Here is a 22,500-nt window from a genome sequence, read left to right on the forward strand (position 1 = left end):
GAGAATACACACATTCTTTCAAGCCACAAATCAATAGCCGAACGGATCTAACACTTTCACATTTCACTATTAATATATTAAATATCTCGTAAATAAATTTGCCTTTTTATTTAATTCTTTTCCTGATTCAATAGGACAGAAAAGCGTTTTAAACTATGAATTATTGGATAATTTGCTCTGATTTGTTATTCCATAACTCAGTGAGATAATATTAGAGATACTTGCCAGATTACAATGAGAAGAACAGTTGTGTTTCGAAGGCGGGGTGTCTTGAATAGATCCAGAACAGAGTACACTCTGTCTGTTTCTTCTTCTTTTTGAAGTTTTTGGCAGCTATCCTGCAATACAAAAGAAAATGTCTTTATTGAAGTAGGTACATATACACAATAAAACAAATAATCATGAGGGTAGGTCTTATATTACTTATTCCATTGTCGACAATTTTATATACGTTCCATTTGATAAACAAAATATTTTTTCATTCATATTTATCTACTCGTATTTCAGCAAGAAAATATTTAATTTGGCTTACCTACAATTTGAACTTTATAGTCTTAAGACTTTTTTTTTGAGAAAACAGTTGTTAAATTCATTATAAATTCTAAACGTTTCGTAATCTTTAGATACAAAATTTCTTTAGTGAGAAAAACATAACTTACGCTAAATTTGGTGTAAATTTGTGGTTCCACAGTGGTGCGATTTATTTTTTCAAATTTTTTCATAATGCAGATGGCCTTATCCACTTTTCCTTGAGATACAAGCCACCTGAAAATAAAGAAATAACATTGTTAAACATGTTACACATTACATATCATCGGCGGAAAAAATGAAAAGGTGACATTATTTTGTTGTCCCTATAATTTTTGTTATCTTACAAACGAGATCTTTTACTAACTTCTATATTATACAGTAATACGCAAAGAGTTGAGAAATTACTTCAATTTGATAATTTGTTAATAAATGAAAACGAAAGAAAATAGAGTCGAACTTCTGTAACTCGATTTTTCGATACCTCGAAGTATGTACTGTATGTGTAGGCCTATGTGTTTATTCATACTGCAAATGGGTATATACCCGGTGGCAGTGGTAACTAATTACACTCAATAATGACAATTACTAATAATAAACACAACTAATAAAACAATTTAATAAGTTAATAATAATACTAATAATAATCAATATTAATATATTTTTCTATTTTATTGGGTTATTTACGACGCTGTATCAACATCTAGGTTATTTAGCGTCTGAATGAAATGAAGGTGATAATGGCAGTGAAATGAGTCCGGGGTCCAGCACCGAAAGTTACCCAGCATTTGTTCGTATTGGGTTGAGGGAAAACCCCGGAAAAAACCCCAACGAGGTAACTTGCCCCGACCGGGCCACCTGGTTTCGCGGCCAGACGCGCTAACCGTTACTCCACAGGTGTGGACTATTAATAATAATAATAATAATAATAATAATAATAATAATAATATTAATATTAATAACAAGGAGCATCCTAAATTAAAGTAATATATTACAATTTCCTGGTGGAATAATATATAATATGCATGTAATATTTTTTCTACATATCGAAGTTCTATTTTTCGATATTTCGATTAATATTTCTCTCCGCAGTAGTAAATACGCATGTGTAATTAAGTGAAACTGAATGAACGTGATGAAATAGCATTACTTCAACAAGCATTGTATACATTAGTATTTCCCTTCCTTTGAAAGTGTCCTCCAGGAATCAACACATTAATACTAATCCTGCCTCTGTCAATTACTACAGACAAGTATCTGTACCATAACGGTATAGCACATTGAGCACCACTGCAAGGACATAATGGCATATCTTTAACATTTTTCTTCTCAAACTGTTATAAATAATTGCTAAAATCATCGTCATGAATAGCAAAGAAAGAGTCTATGGACAACCTTCACTTCTTTTTGTTTAAATTTAAGCGGTAACACTTCTCATCAATAATAATTTATGTTATTGTAATTTTTTTCATATTTTAAATATCTCGAATTTTCGATAACTCGAAGCATTATGAGTTTGCGGAAGCACTGCGAGATATCGAAATTCGGCTGTATCCGTATTACAATTTTGAGAGAGACTTCCTTTCTGGAAGATTTGAGGACTCAGTGTCTAGGACTCATGGAAACAAATAAAAATTTAATAAACGAAATGACAAAAATTATAATTGCCGCAGATTGCAGTACGAATATGAACATTTTTTATGTCTAGAGCAATAAGTGAATTGATAAAAGTTCGATAATTTCCTACTACCCGGTACTCGTTTTTATGTTTAACATATTTAGTATAACTTGTTGCTTGTGAGCCATCCCAAACCCCAACCTCCACCCCTAAGAGCGCCAGTCCTTATATATCCGTCAGTCAAGGCCTTCTGACAAATAAAAGCAATTGACAATAGATATCTCAGTCGTGACAACCTCATAAAATATCCTATCAATTGAATAATCGATCTTGTTACGTACAACATAATTATATTATATTATTATATTATCACCTTTGGGACGAGTTACATTTTATAATGTGTTCTTTCTTGTTTTAGGGAACTCCGCCCCCTAAAAACCCCTGTTGGGGACTTGGTCCCCAAACCTTCGTGCAATTAATTTATAGTAATTAACCGGTCCATCACATTTGAGTTGAAGGTACGAGTTACATTTTATAATGTGTTCTTTCTTGTTTTAGGGGGCTCCGCCCCGTAAAAATCCCTGTTGGGGACTTAGTCCCCAAACCCTCATGCAATTAATTTATAGTAGCCTAATAAACCGGTCCATTACCTTTGGGTTGAAGGTACGATTTATATTTTATGTGTTCTTTCTTGCTTTAGGGGGCTCCGCCCCCTAAAACCCTCTTGGGGACTTGGCCCCCAAACTTTAATGCAATTAATTTATAATAATTAACCGGTCCATCACATTTGAGTTGAAGGTACCGGTACATTCTTTAATAAATCACTGAAAAACAAATGTGAATATATAGGATGTGAAATGAGTACGAAATTATTATTTTTTATTTTTTGGCACATCATTTTTACGTAAATAAAAACTAACATAACATTATTTTAAGAAATACAGGAAAAAAGTATGAATAATATTCACCATTCTTAATGATCGTGGGATAGAAAAAAAAACGTATGGAATAGAAATTACATAGAAATGTGCGTGTAATAAACAATAAGCAAACCATCTTCGATTAATCATTTCAAAACAACGTGAATATAGCGTGGATTGTGTAGGAAAACAATTTCTTATATGTTGCTCCCAAAGTGCATCATTGTTAACTCATGAAAACAAATTAAATTTAACATGGCATATAAACACTACTTGAAGAAAGATAGTAATAATAATAATAATAATAATAATAATAATAATAATAATAATAATGGCTTTATTTAACCTGGCAGAGTTAAGGCCGTAAGGCCTTCTCTTACACTCAACCAGGATTAATACTTGCCTACACAGTTGAACATAAAACTGGATCGGAATTAAGTAATTACATACTGATACAATTTAGGTACATAATGAGTTCAAAAGAGGTAGTTACTGTACATAAAATTTACCTCATAAAATAAAAATAAACATAGTGAAATACATATTAATATTAATTAATATAGGAGATATTAAGTAATATTCATCGTTCTTAATGATCTTCGGATGGAAAATAACAATGAAATATGTAGGGTAAACTAGTGTCTGTTGGACAGTCGGGCATGTTGGACACTTTGTATTTTAACGTGTTACCTCGCCACTTGTGGGCACCACATTCTGCTAGAAGTCAATGACGGAAGTATCCCCACTCGTGGCTACTTCCGTCATTGACTTCTAGCAGAATGTGGTGCCCACAATGGCGAGGTAACACGTTAAAGTACAAAGTGTCCAACATGCCCGACTGTCCAACAGACCCATAGAAATTACATACAAGTGAGCATATAAAAAAACAGTAAGTAGAATCATTTATTTGATTAATAAGCTTAAATCACTCCAGGTTTAGTGTAAGAGTGGTCTATGTAACGAGTACCGGGTACTACGAAACTACCGAAAATAGTACCTCAATGGAGAGGTCCACAAAATAGCATTCAATCTGAATAAAAGTTGGAGGTGAGTAGATAACAGTGTAATTAAAATATTTTTCTTTGTGCCTTACAATCTGTCATTAGTATTGAATATACGTAATATTTCCAGGTTAAAGAAATATCTTACCTCGCACTCTCGGGCACAATCAGAGGTGTAACAGCTGCCAGGAGAAGCGGTACAGATGTGGCAATGCATAGCATCTTCCAGTCAGCGATGAAGTATGCCATCCAGGGCAGAAGACATGAAGCCATTGTGAAGTAGATGGCAATCGACATATTTGCCACAAAGGTTCTCCACTGCGGTCCCACATATTCTAGAACTGTTAAAATATTAATTGTTAGTTAGCCATTCTGTATATTTATTGCTAGAGTTGTCGCAGAGAAGCTAGAGTGGATAAAGATAAAACAGTATTGCATTATTTAGTAAGGTGGGTGCTTCTGTTATGGCCATGTTCCTGATATGCCCAGCCCCCTATTGTGAGTTAGTTAACCAAAAAATCCGCTAAATTGCAGCAGCATCCAGTGAAAGGGCATCCTGGTATGTCACTTGATCGTTTTCCATCCAGTCAGGTTGAGCAATATGGCGTCAGTTGCCTGTTTTGCGGTTTTCATGTGACCTCTTCTTATTTTTCTCTGGTAAGTCTCCTTTGTTTTATGCATGTTTTTCAAAGACTTGTTTCATTAAAACCATCGTATTCCATTCTGCTTTTAATGTTCTGTTGATTGGAGTTGTCGTTGATGGGTATCTTTTACGAGTTGTTCATAATCAAACGATTTTCGTGAAAGCTTACCTGCTCCTGATATGGCCATATCAAGTTCATTTCACTTTTGTTTTTTCACCTGACAAATTTACATGCCTTATAGCTGGGATTACGCAAAAATTTTGTATTTTAAGAAAAACAACGTACTTTTTTTTAATGGAAAAACCTGTTTTGACTACACTTTTGAATTATAAAATAGATTATTAAGTGTCATGTTTATTCATTTTATACCAAAATTATTTAATTTTAGCACAACTGCTCTGTCAAACTGAAAACAATCACGATTTGTAGAACATGGAACAAGGGTGGCCATATCATGTGCACATGTTCCTGATATGGCCACTAGGTAGACTTTTGGAATTTGGGACTTTTTGGACAATTAAAGCTATTTTTGTGGGGAAAGGAAATTGTTTTAAGAAAGTCCATTAGACTGAGAACGAGTAAGAAAAAAGTGGTTTACATTTTTTTTTCAAAATGCCGGCTAGAAAAGTTCTCAAACCTTAGCATGGCCATATCACGGACACCTACCTTATTACATTCACTCATGCTCTTAGCTGAAAACATTATTCAGCGTTCATAACGTGACTTTGATTAATAATAATAATAATAATAATAATAATAATAACAATAATAATAATAATAATAATTTTTTTATTTACTAATATTTATTATGCTGTACAACAGCGTGGGGGCAATAACAGTTCACCACAAGATAACAGTTAGCACAAGATGATGATGATGATAATAATAATAATAATAATAATAATAATAATAATAATAATAATAATAATAATTGATTTTATGTGCTAAAAAGAGAGATTTAGGACTTTATAAAATTCAATTTAGGACTTTTAGAATTTCATATAAAAGTAACAGTTAATAATTTTAATTTTAGTAAATATTCCATTTTAGGTAGAATTTATGTACAAAGAACTGGTGCTGACAATAAGTGCCACCGAAATGAAGATTCAAATTTCACAAAATTCTATTGGTCAGTTTCATTTTGTATAGCGAAATTGCATTGACGCGAAAACTATACTGTATGTAAGCTCTCTTTTAAACCGAACAACCTACCGTCCCTTTTGTGCTAGGATGGACTTTTTCAAACGAGCTTCGGTCCTAAGAAATTAGGTAAAACTAGAGTCTAGTATATACAGTCACGAAGCTCAATACGTAGTAAATATGCATCCATAGATAGTTGCTAACCACTAGGATCGCTTAATATCGCCTCATTACAGACAATGCGAAAGAGTATCGGCACAGTCTATTGTTCCTAGCACCCTCACAACTCAAGCTTCGTGACTGTATATATTAAACTGTGGTAAAACCATCTTCCTTCCCTTTCTAAGACAAATATGAAACGAAATTGCCAATTTTTTTTAATAAAGCTCAGCATTTTTTTTTTTTTTTTTAATTTTTGCAGTTTTAGTACCGGTATTTTTTATTTTAAATATACGCACAATATTAAAAGGCGCTTTTCAAACATAAACATAGTTCTTAGGTATTTATAGGAGGTTATGGTTCATTCAGACGTTCTAGGTCCTATAGAATTAGAATTTTACTAGGGAAATCCTCTGTGCATGAAAAGTAGAGATATCTGGTATCCTGGTAATAATGAACAGTTTGACTCGTAGAGATTTCGTTTCTCAGCATTAACTTCCCATGATTGTATGAGAAGATTCGAAGAGAACGGCAGTTACGTAGACTTTCGGCTCCCCCCTACTACCAATAATGCATAACACAATGTCAATACGGCGGTTGCTGTCGTCTGGGATACAACTAACTTTTCTGTTGATTTTCGAGTTCGTCATTTTTTTCCTGGTTATTATATGCTTATTTAAGTTGAGTTAACTCTCGCTAAGTGGTTTTATATTTTATTTTATCCGTCCTAGTATTTATTTTATTATTGTAAATATTTTTGTTTCATTACTATTATTATTATTATTATTATTATTATTATTATTATTATTAAACTTTAATTGGCCTTGTGCTGTTGTTTTGCACGTTAATATTCTAAATAAATAAATAAATAAATTATTATTATTATTATTATTGAATTAATTTGTATCATCTCCGTCACGGTTATTCTATTATTATTATTATTATTATTATTATTATTATTATTATTATTATTATTATTATTACTATTATTTCTATAATCAACATTATCATTGATCTCTGTAAAATTTATGTAGACTACTGGACTACCCGAGCACGAGCATATGCTCATTTCGGGTATATATTCATATGTATCATTTCAAATGTTAAATTGTGAATAAATTTGAAATTTTGAATCTGAATAACATAGTTTAGGACGTAGCAAACAAAATACATACGGAAGTAGAAATCCTATATTATTATTATTATTATTATTATTATTATTATTATTATTGTTGTTGTTGTTGTTGTTGTTGTTGTTGTTGTTGTTGTTGTTGTTGTTCTTGCATCAACGCCAAAGGGTAACATTAAATTAAAATTAAATTATGGTTTATTTAAAGACGCTCGCAACTGCAGAGGTTATATCAGCGTCGCTGGTGTGCCGGAATTTTGTCCCGCACAGTTCTTTTACATGCCAGTAAATCTACTGATATGAGCCTGTCGCATTTAAACATACTTACATGCCATCGATCTGAGCCTGGATCGAACCCGCAACCTCGGGCACAGAAGGCCAGCAATATACCGACTACGCTACCGAGGCCAAAGGGTGACATAAATGTCATATTATGTGATGACTTACTTGGAGACGTCAGCAACAAATCAATCAGTATTGATGATTCTCGTTAGTTTTTACCAACCATTAATTAAAGTGAGCCACGAGGTGAATGGAAAGGGTAAATGGCCTTCTGTATTTCCTTGAAATCGTAGATCAACGTTTATTTTGGGTGTGGCAACCTCTGAGCAGATGTTTGCTGGACACATTAACCTTGCTTTGAAATTCTACTGGTTTCAGGATACCAGATTATGGTGGCGGCTGTGCAGAAGTGAAATACGTCAGTGTTTGAAGAATTACATTGCGTTAAATAAAATTAATAGCGAACCAAATGAGACGTTTAGGGATTTAAATAATCACATTCATTGTACATTATTGGAGAAAATATGGCAAGTGGAGAGAAAGAGCTTCAACTCTTGCCGGAACTGAATTGAAATTTGTGGTTGACAAAGATGGTATTTTAGGTAAACTTTTCATCCAACCACTTTTCCACCAACTGTTCATTACCATCGCATTATGTACAGAAAATCGACAGTCGTCAAAATCTCAAACACATTAGGTTATGATAATTATATCGACGGGCCAGTTCAAAACGGAAATAACTCAAAATTCGAAGTTTTGAGAAAACTGCATTTTAAAGCTTCATGTCGCTGTGAAAAATCCAATAATTAATACATTCTAATTTGAAACTTATACAGGGTGTCCTATAGGCGGATTACTGAAAATATTTTCTCTTTGTCCACAGGACACAACTGAGTGATGTCTTTAAGTAAAGAAGCAAGTATTCAACTGATCCTGCTTGTTGGCGGCGCATTCACAGGAATTTAATGTTTTGCACCCAGAACGAGCGCCATTTACACACAGTTGTATGGGAAAAATCATTAAAGAAGTTTATAGAGGCGGTATCCATTGCAGAATACGTTCCTCTTTATTTAAAGACAACACTCAGCTGTCCTGTGGACAAAGAAGAAACATTTTCAGTAATTCGCCCATGGTTCCAGACTTATGGGACACTCTGTAGTACACACTACATAAAACATATGTAACAGCATCTGGATCCTTGGAAAAGAATCTAAACACTCTCATTTGCACAGCCTTTATAAATGAAAAGCATAATATTTGAAAACATGTTCAAAATATCCCTTCTTCGATACCTCACAACTTTTGTATAATAGTTTATTCATAAAATTAGAAATAAGAAAATTACAAGCCTTGTTACATACTTTTTACTTATTTTATCCATTACTGGTATCTAAATTTAATTTTAAATTGTACGCCTTTTCTTTGTAATGTGTTGTTTGTGAAGAAGTTATAAATGAATTGATTAATGGATTTTATTATTGTTAATATGTTGGTTGTCATGGAGAGAATGATTTTAAAAATTCAATTCATGCTGTAAATAAAGGCATTGTTTAGGTTGCTAAGGACGACGAAAGAAAGGCCAGTTTAGATACACGAATAAAATTAAATTTTCTATTTGAAAAAACGAGAAGTTGTTTACATCAACAATACACTATTGTTTTCACGAGATCCTTCTGAAAACGTATCTTACAATATACGCATTTCGAGATAAAATATGAAGATTGTCATTTTGACATTTTCCCCTAACTTGTTTAATTCTGTCACTTTCGTAGAAAAATAGCGTGTTACACACTTGCGGAAATGACAATTGCTAAATTCGTATGATTGAAGCTTCAACTTCTATACTCATTTTTCAATAGAGCATTTTTCCTCACTTGTATGGCAATATACCATTTGAGTTTGATAAAAAATAGAACGTTAAAATGTTAAAAGAGTCCTTACAACAAGGATCTCGATTATAACAGAATAATTACAGTAGCTCAAGGAAGACTCTGCCGCAAGGTGTGAGAACGAGATGAAGTATTTTTACCCTGAACTCAATAGGTTAGGAATTTATTCCAGTTACTACCAATCCTTTTCGAGTGGCCATGTGGGCGTGAAACATTCTGAGTCAGTGCATTAACAGAATCCAGGAAAGTGTTAATTTTCAAGGGCTTCTGCCCCTCGAGATTGGTCCCTGCACTTGGCTTAGTCAAACAGTTTCACCGACATGAAGGCAAACTTGTTGTCGGCTTTAAATATCTTATTAATTATGATATTACAAGACACAATTTTCATTTACTTCTTTTTATTTTTAATTGACTCAAGGTCAACAAACCAAGCTGGAGACCAATGGTCATAATTACATAATGGGTAGTGAAAGGAGGAAGTGCTGGCATCTATTGGCACTTCTTGCATACGCACTCTACAGGAGAGAAGGGCATATTAGTTCAGCTGACTTTTGTCCTTCACTGTCTTGACAGATCCAGATCAGTTTGTTAGTAGACACCCACAGAAATGCCGATTATAAGTTTAGTTTTTATACTCTTTTCGTGTTCTTGAAAAACCCTCTTCCTCATTATGTATATTTTATTTGTAATGTGCTTGTCTACAGACACAAGGTTATCTTTCTAATTTCGACGTACCAATTACCGTAGCTGTCCATCTCCGTAGTGGATGAAGCTACCGGTACGAAATTAAAACTAGAATACGTAAGTACATAATCATGTAACCTATTTGAACTTATCGTGTGTTAGAAACATTCTTTAAGTGATTTACTTAGTCGCAAAAAATAGTATTTGTAGTTATTAATTTATAGCCTTTTATATGTATGTAGCCTATAGTTATAAAAGTACCTAACCTAAAAGTTTTCAAGTTGGATGACGTAGCCATACAGGGTGTTAAAAAAAAGTATCCAGTATTTTAGGAGGTGATAGTATGCATCAAAACAAGAAAAAAAAATGTCTAATAAACATGGGTTCTACAACACATGCTTTCTGAGATCTGAACACTTGTTCACAGGAGGTGCTGAATGTGACTAAACAGTTTTTTATTGGTTTCCGAAAAGTTTTGTTTTTGTCACCTGTGGGGTGACTCAAAGGAAATATTTAACTGAAATTGTAAATATATATAAAAAAAACTGAGATTATGAGATGAAAGAAAAAATTTAGTCTTAAAGAGGAAGCCAAGAAATCCCTAGAAACAATGAATTCACTATTAATTATCCCTATAAATATATCCCCAGATGACACTCAACTAGATATAGAACTAGGGATAAATCCCTAGGGTTGGCAACACTGATAGTATTAAATTGTGCTAGTGTTTACATTACAGTCCGATACTTCAATTTACGCTGTTAAGAATTAAGCATCTAACGCCATCTATTTGTACAGAATGGAACAAGTATGGCAGTATTTGTTAATTACTACTGTATCTAAGTTATTATCAGAGACCGGAAGTTTAGGCATTATGAATCATTAAAATAGGCGGGCAAAAAGGCATCATAAATAGCTAAAATATGCAGGCAAAAAGGCATTAAAAATAGCTGAAATACGCAATAAAAGGCAATTACAAAAACCTTGCACTAGACCCACAACCTTGCACTTTCCACAAAGAGATTTCGGCAGCAAGAAAAGCTTTACATAAGTCGAATGCAAATTGAAATTTTCGACTGTATGCTTCAATTACTGTTGGAAGCAAAGAAATCTTCTTCCCAGTAGCCTTGGAAAGTGCATTTTTGTGTTTGGTTGTACTGATATGTTGCGATATGAAATATTTAGCTAGCTACAACAACGTCGCAATGAAAACTGAAAGAAAAATAACCGTTAAAAATAACGTTAGACCCGCACTCATTGTTGCCTTGTCAAATAAACACAAGCGATAATTAAAACGCTTACTGTTATACATTTTTGCACGGCAGCACTCATTGTTGCAAAGAGAATATGAACTGGCTGAAAGACAATAATATACATTCGGTGAAGTCACTTTCATTGTAGCGGTTATAGAAGTAAATTAAAATATACCTGTAGGCAATTTTTAATAATTAATAAATAATAGATAAATATAATTCAATAAAGGCAAAAAAAACATTTTGTAAATTAGGCATTTATATTAAAAAAGGCAGAAAAGGGCAACATAAAACTGTGACGTTTCAAACACAAAGGTTTAATTCGTACAGATTTACTTTCAAAAGGAAGATAGATTTAATACATTTAAAAAGGTATTCTGCCAAATTTCCGGTCTCTGGTTATTGTCGTATGACAATATTTTTTCCAGTAAGAAAACTAATTTGTCTAAGTTAGATTTTAGTAACTTTGGTTAAGTTATAACAATATCTGATTTTCAGTTAGTGCTTAGCTCTCTTTTATTGCAGAATTGTATATTAACTCAAAATAATTATCATACTTCGGTTTTAGAATTTCGCGTCAGCCATTCTAGATATTATCGTAAGTACGCGTGAAGAGTTGTGTGTAGTATGTATTCTTACATGGAAATATATTTAAATAATTTCATTTTTATTTCTTCCACTGTGTTTTTAAACTAGGCCCTACATACACGGTGTCTCAAGAGGATCGTAAAATACTTCAGGATAATGTATCAATTTAACTTGATGTACCTATGTCCGAAGTCTAACGGTTGAGAAGAAGTTAAGGGTAGAAATACTGAAACATCTTGTGGATCTGTATACTGTACTATACCTGACGTGTTACGTCAGATCTTTTACACACGGCAGCATCTGAGCACCGCAACGCTTGCGCAACATATACACTGGTGGCCATAATTCTGGAAACTTTTTGTGTTTGTATTGAATTGTTATTACATCAGTTTTTATTCATACATTAATACAATTTAAAGTGTTACTCGTGACTGAAACCATAAAAACAAACATTGTCTAATCCATTTTTATAGAAAATACGTCACTTTATATCATAATATGTATGAGAAAACATATATTTATACATTAACAGTTAGAAACACTTTCGTGATATTTTTTCATTCACTCTGTAAACAGTTGGTACTTTGTGGGTTAACCTTTATTTTTAGTGACAGCATCAATTCTGCGGGACATTGAGTCCACAAGACGTTTCAGTTCTTCCTTGCTGATAATCCGAAACCAGCTGTGGATAGTGGCATCAATGAATTGAGTTTTGCTGCTAGAATTTTTTTTAAACACCAAATTTTTTAACCTTGACCACAAGTTTTCAATTGGATTAAGGTAAGGACTATTCCCAGGCCACTTTATCACCTTGACGTTTTTCTGTTGAAACCATTGCATACCACTCTTGGCAGTATGGCATGGATCACCATCTTGTTGAAATACAAAGTCATCACAATTTGGGTGTAAGACAGCAATGGATAATATCAATTTCACTTCCAGCATATCTTTTCTGCATTTTTCCGTGTTCAAGTTCCCTTGAAAAATCTGAAGCCTTCCTAATCCATTCCTGGACATGCATCCCCAGATCATGACAGCAACAGGATGTTTCATGGTTGCGATGAGGCACTCAGGATTCAAAGCTTCTCCATTTCGTCGACAAATGTATTTGGTTCCTTCACTTCCAAATATAGAAATCCTTGTTTCATTGCTCCATATCGCTTTCGCACAGTCATCACTGGTCCATGATAGATGACTTTTGCACCATTTTACACGATTTTCTCGTTGTCTTTTGTTGAGAAATGGCTTTTTTCTGAGTGCTCTTGCTTTCAGTTCATTGTGGAATAACTTCCTTTGAAGAGTTCTCGCAGAAATATTACATCCACTGCTGTGTAGAACTTCCTGTACCTCTTTAGAATATTTCTTTCCATCTTTCAATGCCAATCGACAAATCTGCCTCACATCTCTTGGACTTACTTTAGGTTTTCTATCACTCCTAGGTGGTTTTTCACAAGATTTTGTGAATCTCAACCTCTCATACTTTCTGGACGCCAGACATTGTAGCACCATTACCAAGCTTCTTTGCAATTTCCTTGAATGTGTAGCCTTCTTCTCGAAGTGTGACTGCCCTACTTCGATTAGAAGGTGTTCAGTCCTTTCGTGGAGCCATTGTGATAACATTATTATCAATAAAGTTTGTGGTAAAGCAATCAGGTGATAACCGGACGAAATTTTGTCAGACTAATGATAGAAACACACTAATAATGTCCATATTTTATGCTAACAGTGCTCAACAATGCTCCTAATGATCAAAAATAATCTTAAAATCAACAGTGGACCAATTTTTATTGCAGTAAATAATGGGAAATTATAATGAAATCTGAAATTAATATTTAGATCTTAAACGATAAGAACATAATTCCCCACAAAATGACTATTTATTTTTAAAATATTAAGAATTTAATAAAATACCTTTATTAAAACTCCATAATTGACGAATCAGTCATGAATAATATTTTAAGATGTATAAATCTGTGAATAAATACAATTGTTATAATAATTAATCACAAAAACAAAAAGTTTCCAGAATTATGGCCACCAGTGTACAACTGAATATGCGTTAATTTGACATTTAATTAGTGCAGGCATGCTTTTTGTTTATGGATTTTGTGATGACAAGGCATTGGCTGCTGTTGAGAAATGCAGACAATGTTTTCCCAATCGAAGGTTCCATCTACTGTCATCCTCTGAGGAGTTTAATGCTGAGAGGAATGCGGTTCAGACTAGTCTAGCGCGGTACTGAAGTGGGAAGGAACAGTGACAGCGGCAGTCTGGAAGGAAGTACAATCATATTGAAAACATTTCACTCGTATATAGAGTACCTAACACGTGCACACAGTCACACACTACTACAAACTGAAGACTGCATATTTTTGGACGATTAATACTTCCCACTCCGCTTGACTGTAGCAACAAAAGAATCTACCTGCAACCCCCCCGCACCGATGGCAAGAATACCTCAGGACCCAGCGCTAAACTCGTCGGAGGAAGACGGTAGCCATGTGTTTGCCCATGTTTACCGGATGTCACCTGAAACTAGCAATCTATCAAGTGTTTCATTGAGGTCGAAAAGAGAACCGGCACCGGTATCTGATATGAATTTAGAATTTGTGGAATGCATAATTAGTAATTTGTCTTATGTTTTTTTAGTAGGTTATTTTACGACGCTTTATCAACAGCTTAGGTTATTTAGGGTCTGAATGAGATGAAGGTGATAATGCCGGTGAAATGAGTCCGGAGTCCAGCACCGAAAGTCTCCCAGCATTTGCTCATATTGGGTTGAGGGAAAACCCCGGAAAAAACCTCAACCAGGTAACTTGCTCCGACTGGGAATCGAACCCGGGCCACTTGGTTTCGCGGCCAGACGCGCTGACCGTTACTCCACAGGTGTGGGCTATTTGTCTTATGCAATTATTTTACTTTGTTATTGAGTTTGTGCTTAATTATGAAATAAACTTATTGAAAACACAAGGTGCAGCATTTTGAATAATGTATCATATCACATTGTTCTGAAACGTAGAATACGTCTATAATACCTCTCTCAATTTAAAATTTCGCCCATCAATAATTTCCAAACTGTTACATTTCGGACATAGATATATCAGGTTAAATCGATGTAGGTTAACTCAAACTACATTATCCTTAAGTATTTTACATTCCTCTTGAGACACCCTGTATATTAAATTTATAAAGTAATCCTTTACTGGTCTGCGGACCTCATTCCTGCAATCTCTGTTCGTTAATTTTATTGTTTTGTGGACGTAATATTCACGTTTCGCTTTCATAAATTCCATTCTTGGTCTGGACAGGATTTGAAGCCAGGTCTTCGGGTTAGAAAGTAACGTTGCACAAGTAATTCTGCAACTGTGTGTCGTGGAGAGTTGGCTAGTTTGGTAATATTTTAATGTTGATAACTTGGACGTTGCCTTGGAGAGGCCATGACTAGTTCCTTCCTAATTGCTACTGATCCTGTCACGGCGTTCATTTCACCGGACACTGGACAAAAACGTTACGCTGATTGTTTAGAATACTAACTAGTTGTCAACTTGTCATTGGCTCTACAGTTGTAAAGCAATCAAGTCAAAATCTACATAATATGAATCTCAGAATTTCCGGAGGATTATCAAATAAGGCAACAGTGATTGATGGCCGATCTGAGATAATGAAGACAAAGTGAAGGCAGTGACCATTCAGTGCAATGTTAATTGCGTATGAGTTACAGGTGACCCTGATGGCCGTCTGACCGTCTTCCTTTCTTATTTTTTTTTTCGCCTGTTTCTCCGTTAAAAAAAAATAAATTAGAGCTGTAGCATACAGTATACCCCAGATCCGCTTACTTAATACCCTAAGGGTGAAACCTAACCATTTTTCCCCTATTACAACATATGCTAGTGGATTATAGTGATTTTCTAGATGTCAGGTTAAATTTTCTTTTACCAACTTTATTTCGAATTTCGGGTACTGACAAATACGACAATGGGCAGTTATTTTCTAATTGTTATGTTGGAAGCAATAATTTTGGTTTGCAGTAAAGAAAACCGATGAAAAGGAAGTATAACTAACCTTGTGGAATTTGAATATAATTAATAATTAATTAATAATACCGGTATTAATATTAATATCAATACATAATTCAGTTGTGTTGTGATTCCAATTCAACATACTATTCAGATAAGTGTAATGAAATAAGATATAACTTACAGATCTTTTTGGTATGAAACATGCACGTGGCTAATGGGCAGATTTATATTAAAATATCCAAGAGAGGAAATAGCATGGTAGCGACTTAGAAATATTTTATCTTAAAATATATCCTTAAAATTTTTAAGTAGGGTATACATTTCAAACTGGTGTTCTGTTTTCGAAATTCGTATGTATTAATCATTTCACGTAATCAAACAAAATACATTTTTAGGTTAGGTCTCGTGAATCGTAAACTGTTTAGTCAAAGTAATGAATTTCACGTTGTCAGACAAAATACATTTTAATATTAGATCATATTAATCTACTAATTTCCAACATAATGTGTAAGAGGTCCAGGAGGAAAATATACTCTCAAAAATTATTGAACTATTTAGAAAACGCCTCCCAGCATAAAAATGAGATGTGGTAAATAAGTAAATAAGCAAGACATTGTTATTGTTTGTTATTGTTAATACTATATCATTATTATTATTATTATTATTATTATTATTATTATTATTATTACAGTACATAGCATTGTGACTTTACGCTCTTTGGTGATATCTGATATTTCTTAGCAACACTGAAGAGACGGTCAAATTAGCCTTTTAGGTACTGCTCTTACGTGATCCTAACTTTAGCTTAATTGTAGAAATCACTGAAATAAATAAGCATCAAAGTATATCATTCACTTATTAATTAATACGTCATCGTTATTGTTGGAATTGCCTGTATAAAGAGACGACATCCCGGATGACTGTCTATTTTTCTTCAGAAAATGTTGCGACGCACATAACCTCTTAAAATATAAAAACAAATGAAGACGGATTCACCAATATAAAGCCCAGGCAATGCATTCCATTTGATCAATGTTCAGCAGAAGCATAACCTGGGCCACCTCAACGAATGCATTGCTGGTAGCATCGACGCATCCCGTAAAGGGCATTGCCGCAATCCTTACTAATCCCCATTTCAGTTTGGTTGAGAGGCTTTCCCCTCTACTCACACTCTCTACCGTCAGTGAAGGGGAAGGTGCTACAGTCCGTCGTAAAAACGTTCGACTAATTGACTTACAACACAAAGTGTCAAGATCTATATTTCGAAAGTCTATACAAAGAAGTCAATTCTATTTTTATTACTGTATATTTCAATAATTTGCATATTAAAAATATTTAATGAGTTCAATATACGACAGTTACTTGTAACGTAAGAAGAAATAAATACCGTAAAGTGGGGTGACTTTGAACGCTGAGGTGACTTTGAACAGTAATTTAGCGCCTTTCTAAATTAAATGCTGTATCATATTGCGAAAAAACTGAACTAGTTTATTGATAACTTAAACAGTTTTTTCGCAATTGAGTACAGCATTTAATTTAGAAAGGCGCTAAATTACTGTTCAAAGTCACCTCGGCGTTCAAAGCCACCCAACTTTACGGTACTAAAACAGGCGTACAACTGACATATTAAATTTAAGTATTTCGATCTTAATAAGCATAGGTCTACTGAACCAGTAGTAATGCGTTTCTACGTTCAGCTACACAAATTATAGTACTATGCAGCGAATTTAAGTGGAATTATGAATAATAACATTATAATACAAAGCCTGTATTATGACATGCATTATAATAAAATTAGAACTAGAAATATTTTTATAGACTTTCATAATCTGTTTTGTGCGGAAATCAAGAATTAATTTAAATTAACATACCTCTTTACGTCTTATCTTATCCCTATTATCACTATTATCTTCATCACCGTTCACCGCAGCTAATATTTTGTCTAAAGTTGGCAGTTCTTGACGAAAAAAGAATTGGTGAACTTTAGATCTTATTGCTGATTTTGTGAATTCGTCGTATTTTTCTAATAGTGGAACAGTTTTGCGAAATTTCACCGGACTCTTTAATTTATTGTCATTCATCTTCGCCTCTCTTCTGATGCGATAAACACTTGCTTTTCCCACTCCCGTCAGTTTCCCCGTCATCTCAGCCACCTTTTCTAAACTGTAAGTTGGATTTTCAGCACATAACGTTTGAAATAAATTCAACACACATCTCTGCTGACCACTTCGCATTGGTTTACCTTTTTTATGTTTTATAACACTGCTGGAAGCCATAATGTTCGTTAAATAATTTACAAACTACGATAAAATACGGTCCTAATCCTAAATAAAAAAAACTATGTACTTATGTAAGAAATTAACACTATACTATGTACACTATTTCCTATACCGATATTCACAAAACACTACGAAGTAAACTGTAAGGACGAAACAAATCTCAAACCACTCAGGGAAAAAGATAAATGTTTTCTCCACCGCTAGTTGCTACACTGCGATATACACACTGGGACAATCTGCACTGTGTCGCTCCCCAACATTCAAACCAACATTCGTTAATTTTATTAGTAGCCAGTTGAAAATATTATAACAATGACACTAAAATATACTGAAACAAGTCATTGTCAAACATCTGTATAGCTGCATTTTATATCCCCTAGTGTACTTTAGTAAATATTTTATTTTGTTCTGTGTACAGCGTAGGGGGTGCAGGTATAAGAAGTAACAGCTACTGCTCGGTCGCTAACGGTATCTGGGGAATAGGGAGGGGGAAAAGAATGTCTTCGCGCCCTCTCAACTTGCAAGAAATGCCGTTTAGAGTCCTTCTCAAGCGGACGCAAAAAATGCTCCATGTTAAAATACGGGTCTGGCGAAAAGATCTGACGTTTTAGGTTGGCAGTAACTGTGACTAAGACAGTCGCGCAGCGGTGGGAGGATAGGGAATGAACGCCATTATTGATGCCATTCAGTTGCAATGGATCCGTGGAACGCATCGCATCGCATCGGGCGTTTGCTGTGGAGATGATGTTGTGATGTTTATTGACTTTACTGGCTTTGAGCCAGAGGCCGTTTTAGGGTCTTATGCGCGCAGGACGCCCTCTCCAGCCATTGTACATAAATAACAATAAATATATATTTACATACTTATACACTATTTCTGGCATAAGTGCCAGTAGGTGTGTGAGTGCGGTGATTGGCTTTTTATTTATTTTATTTTATTTTATTTTTTACTTTTTTTTGTTTTAATTATTTTGGTGTAGGCCTAATTTGTTAATTTGGGATGCTTAAGGAATGGTGAACGGAACAAGAGTTCGGGGTAAAAGATATCAGTTGATAGACAGCATTAAAGTATTATATGGGGAGATTAAGAGGAAAGCAAGAAAGGTAAATGCTGGGTTTGCAGTTAAAGACCTGCTCTTGGGCAGAACACTGTGCATACATACATATATTTTTAAGTTTCCCCTTCCGGTGGTAGAAGCGTCTGAATCGTTATGGAGACTTTCATGGTGTGGTGTTATTTTATTGATCTGCCTCTCTGTTGCTGTCGTGTGTCCTCTCAGACAGTATTCAAATTTCCAACAGTGTTTGCGGTTTTGTTTGTGTGTTTTAGTTTGGTGGTGGTGGTAGTTGTAGAGGAGTTTCTCCAGTGTTGTTCTGTTGTTTGTGTTCGGGGGATTTGCGAAGATGTGTTGTCTGTGGAGATGTTTTTCAAAACAAATGCTTCAGCAGTTCTTATGCAGCGTAAGTTCCAACAGCATTTCAATGTGGATCGACTTGAACGCGTTCCCAGCCGTAATACAATTTTATTGTGGGTAAACAATATTAGCACGACTTCTTCAGCATCGAAACGTAAGTCAACAGGAAGACCAAATACCGACCGTACGCCAGAGATATGGTAGGCAGGGAAGTGCTGAACTTCAGAGTCAGGCTCCAGAAGTGCATTAGAAAAAATGGACGTCATTTAGAGGTGTAATTTTCAAAACATAATTTTGTTCTTTTGCGTCAGTAAATGGCAATAATGCTTCTTTTCGATAAGATAATAAAAACCAACTTACATTAAAAACCTTTTAAAATATACAGAGGGAATCATAAGTAATGTCATTAATTTCAGAGGGTTATTCTTTGAGATATTTCAAACAAAAATGCTTAATACAATTTTGCTCGGTTTTTGCTTCCTTTCCGAGAAAAAAAAATTGTTTTATATGAAACCTTTCATAACGTGTTTTGGGAAAGCCATTGATTTAATTTCCAATACGATCATTCAATTTAAGACAGCAGTGTATTATGATAGTAAATGATTGAAAAAAGTTTAGTTTAAATATGCAGAAATTTGATCCGAACAAATGTAACATTTAAAAATTCCTTTTCAGAACGAAAAGTTACATCTGTTCTGATGAAATTTCTGTACGTCTAAAGGACAGAATTAAAATTCTTTCAATAATTTATTATCATAATACACTGCTCTCTTAAATGGATTGAGCATTTCATTTCATTTAGTATTCTTCCAGGGCAGGTCTTTCACTGCAAACCCAGTGTCCTCCAATATTTCATACTTTCTGCCTTCCTCTTAGTCTCCTCATATGATCCATATATCTTAATGTCGTCTATCATCTGATATCTTCTTCTGCCCCGAACTCTTCTCCCGTTCACCATTCCTTCCAGTGCATCCTTCAGTAGGCAGTTTATTCTCAGTCAGTGACCCAACCAATTCCTTTTCCTCTACCTGATCAGTTTCAGCATAATTCTTTATTCACCCACTCTTTCCAACACAGCTTCATTTCTTATTCTGTCTGTCCACTTCACATATTCCATTCTTCTCCATATCCACATTTCAAATGCTTCTATTCGCTTCTCTTCACTTCGTCGTAATGTCCATGTTTCTGTCCCATAAAATGCCACATTCCATACAAACCACTTCACTAGTCTCTTCTTTAGTTCTTTTTCCAGAGGTTCGCAGAAGATGCTTCTTTTTCTATTAAAAGCTTCCTTTGCCATTGCTATCCTCCTTTTGACTTCCTGGCAGCAGCTCATGTTACTGCTTATAGTACACCCCAAGTATTTGAAGCTGTCCACTTGCTCTACTGCCTCATTTAGAATTCGCAAGTTTATCTTCTGTATTTTTCTTCCTATGGCCATGCTTTTCGTCTTATTTACATTTATCTTCTTCCCATGCTGCTCACAGCTATCATTTAGCTCCAGTAGCATATCCTTTAGTATCATTTCCTCTTCTGCTAACAACGCCATATCATCAGCAAATCTTATGCACTTTATTCTTCTTCTTCCTACTATCACTCCTCCCATGTTCTGAAAACAGTTCTTTACTATGATTGAGCACATTGGGAATTAAATCAACGACATTTCCAAAACACGCCATGAAATGTTTTTATATATAGCCTAAAGCAATTTTTATCTCGAAAAGGAAGCAAAAACGAGGAAAATTGGATTAAACTGTTTCAATTATCTTAAAAAAAACTGAAATTAATGACATCACCCTGTGTATATAAACCTGATGGTCGGTACCTGCCATTATAGATAAATAAATTAATACAAATTAATATAAATAAATAAATAAATAAATAAGTAAATGAATAAATAAATGAATAAATAAATAAATAAGTAAGTAAATAAATAAATAAATAAATACGTAAATAAATAAGTAAATAAATAAATAAGTAAATAAATAAATGATTTAATAAATAAATAAATAAGTAAATAAATAAATAAGTAAATAAGTAAATAAATAAATAAATAAATAAATAAGTAAATAAATAAATAAGTAAATAAATAAATGAATAAATGAGTAAATAAATAAATGAGTCAATAAATAAATAAATAAGTAAATAAATAAATAAGTAAATACATAAGTAAATAAATAAATAAGTAAATAAATAAATAAGTAAATAAGTAAATAAATAAATAAATAAGTAAATAAATAAGTAAGTAAATAAGTAAATAAATAAATAAGTAAATAAATAAATGAGTAAATAAATAAATAAGTAAATAAATAAGTAAGTAAATAAATAAATAAGTAAATAAACAAATAAGTAAATAAATAAATAAGTTAATAAATAAATAAGTAAATAAATAAATAAGTAAATGAATAAATAAATGAATAAGTAAATAAATAAGTAAGTAAATAAATAAATACGTAAATAAATAAATAAATAAGTAAATAAATAAATGATTTAATAAATAAATAAATAAGTAAATAAATAAATAAATAAGTAAATAAATAAATAAGTAAATAAATAAATAAGTAAATAAATAAATGAATAAATGAGTAAATGAATAAATGAGTAAATAAATAAATGAGTAAATAAATAAATAAGTAAATAAATAAATAACTAAATAAATAAGTAAATAAATAAATGAATAAATGAGTAAATAAATAAATGAGTAAATAAATAAATTAGTAAATAAATAAATAAGTAACTAAATAAATAAATAAGTAAATAAATAAATAAGTAAATAAATAAATAATTAAATAAATAAGTAAGTAAATAAATAAATAAATAAGTAAATAAATAAATAAATGAGTAAATAAATAAATAAATAAGTAAATAAATAAATAAATGAGTAAATAAATAAATAAATAAGTAAATAAATAAGTAAGTAAATAAATAAATAAGAAAATAAATAAATAAGTA

At 33.1% G+C, this 22,500-nt stretch overlaps 1 protein-coding gene across 1 annotated transcript in view; it reads right to left on the reverse strand.

Moving 5' to 3' along the window:
* The window catches only part of LOC138698531 (organic cation transporter protein), a 125,917-nt gene that overhangs the window by 14,958 nt on the left and 88,459 nt on the right, over positions 1-22,500 (reverse strand). The window contains exons 4-6 of the mRNA XM_069824528.1: positions 4,216-4,408; positions 660-765; positions 226-338 (exon numbers count right to left, since the gene is read on the reverse strand). Of these exons, the coding sequence (XP_069680629.1) occupies positions 226-338; positions 660-765; positions 4,216-4,408 (412 nt within the window). The remainder of the gene's footprint in view (positions 1-225; positions 339-659; positions 766-4,215; positions 4,409-22,500) is intronic.

The sequence above is a fragment of the Periplaneta americana genome, chromosome 4 (genome assembly GCF_040183065.1).
Source record: "Periplaneta americana isolate PAMFEO1 chromosome 4, P.americana_PAMFEO1_priV1, whole genome shotgun sequence".
NCBI lineage: Eukaryota > Metazoa > Arthropoda > Insecta > Blattodea > Blattidae > Periplaneta > Periplaneta americana.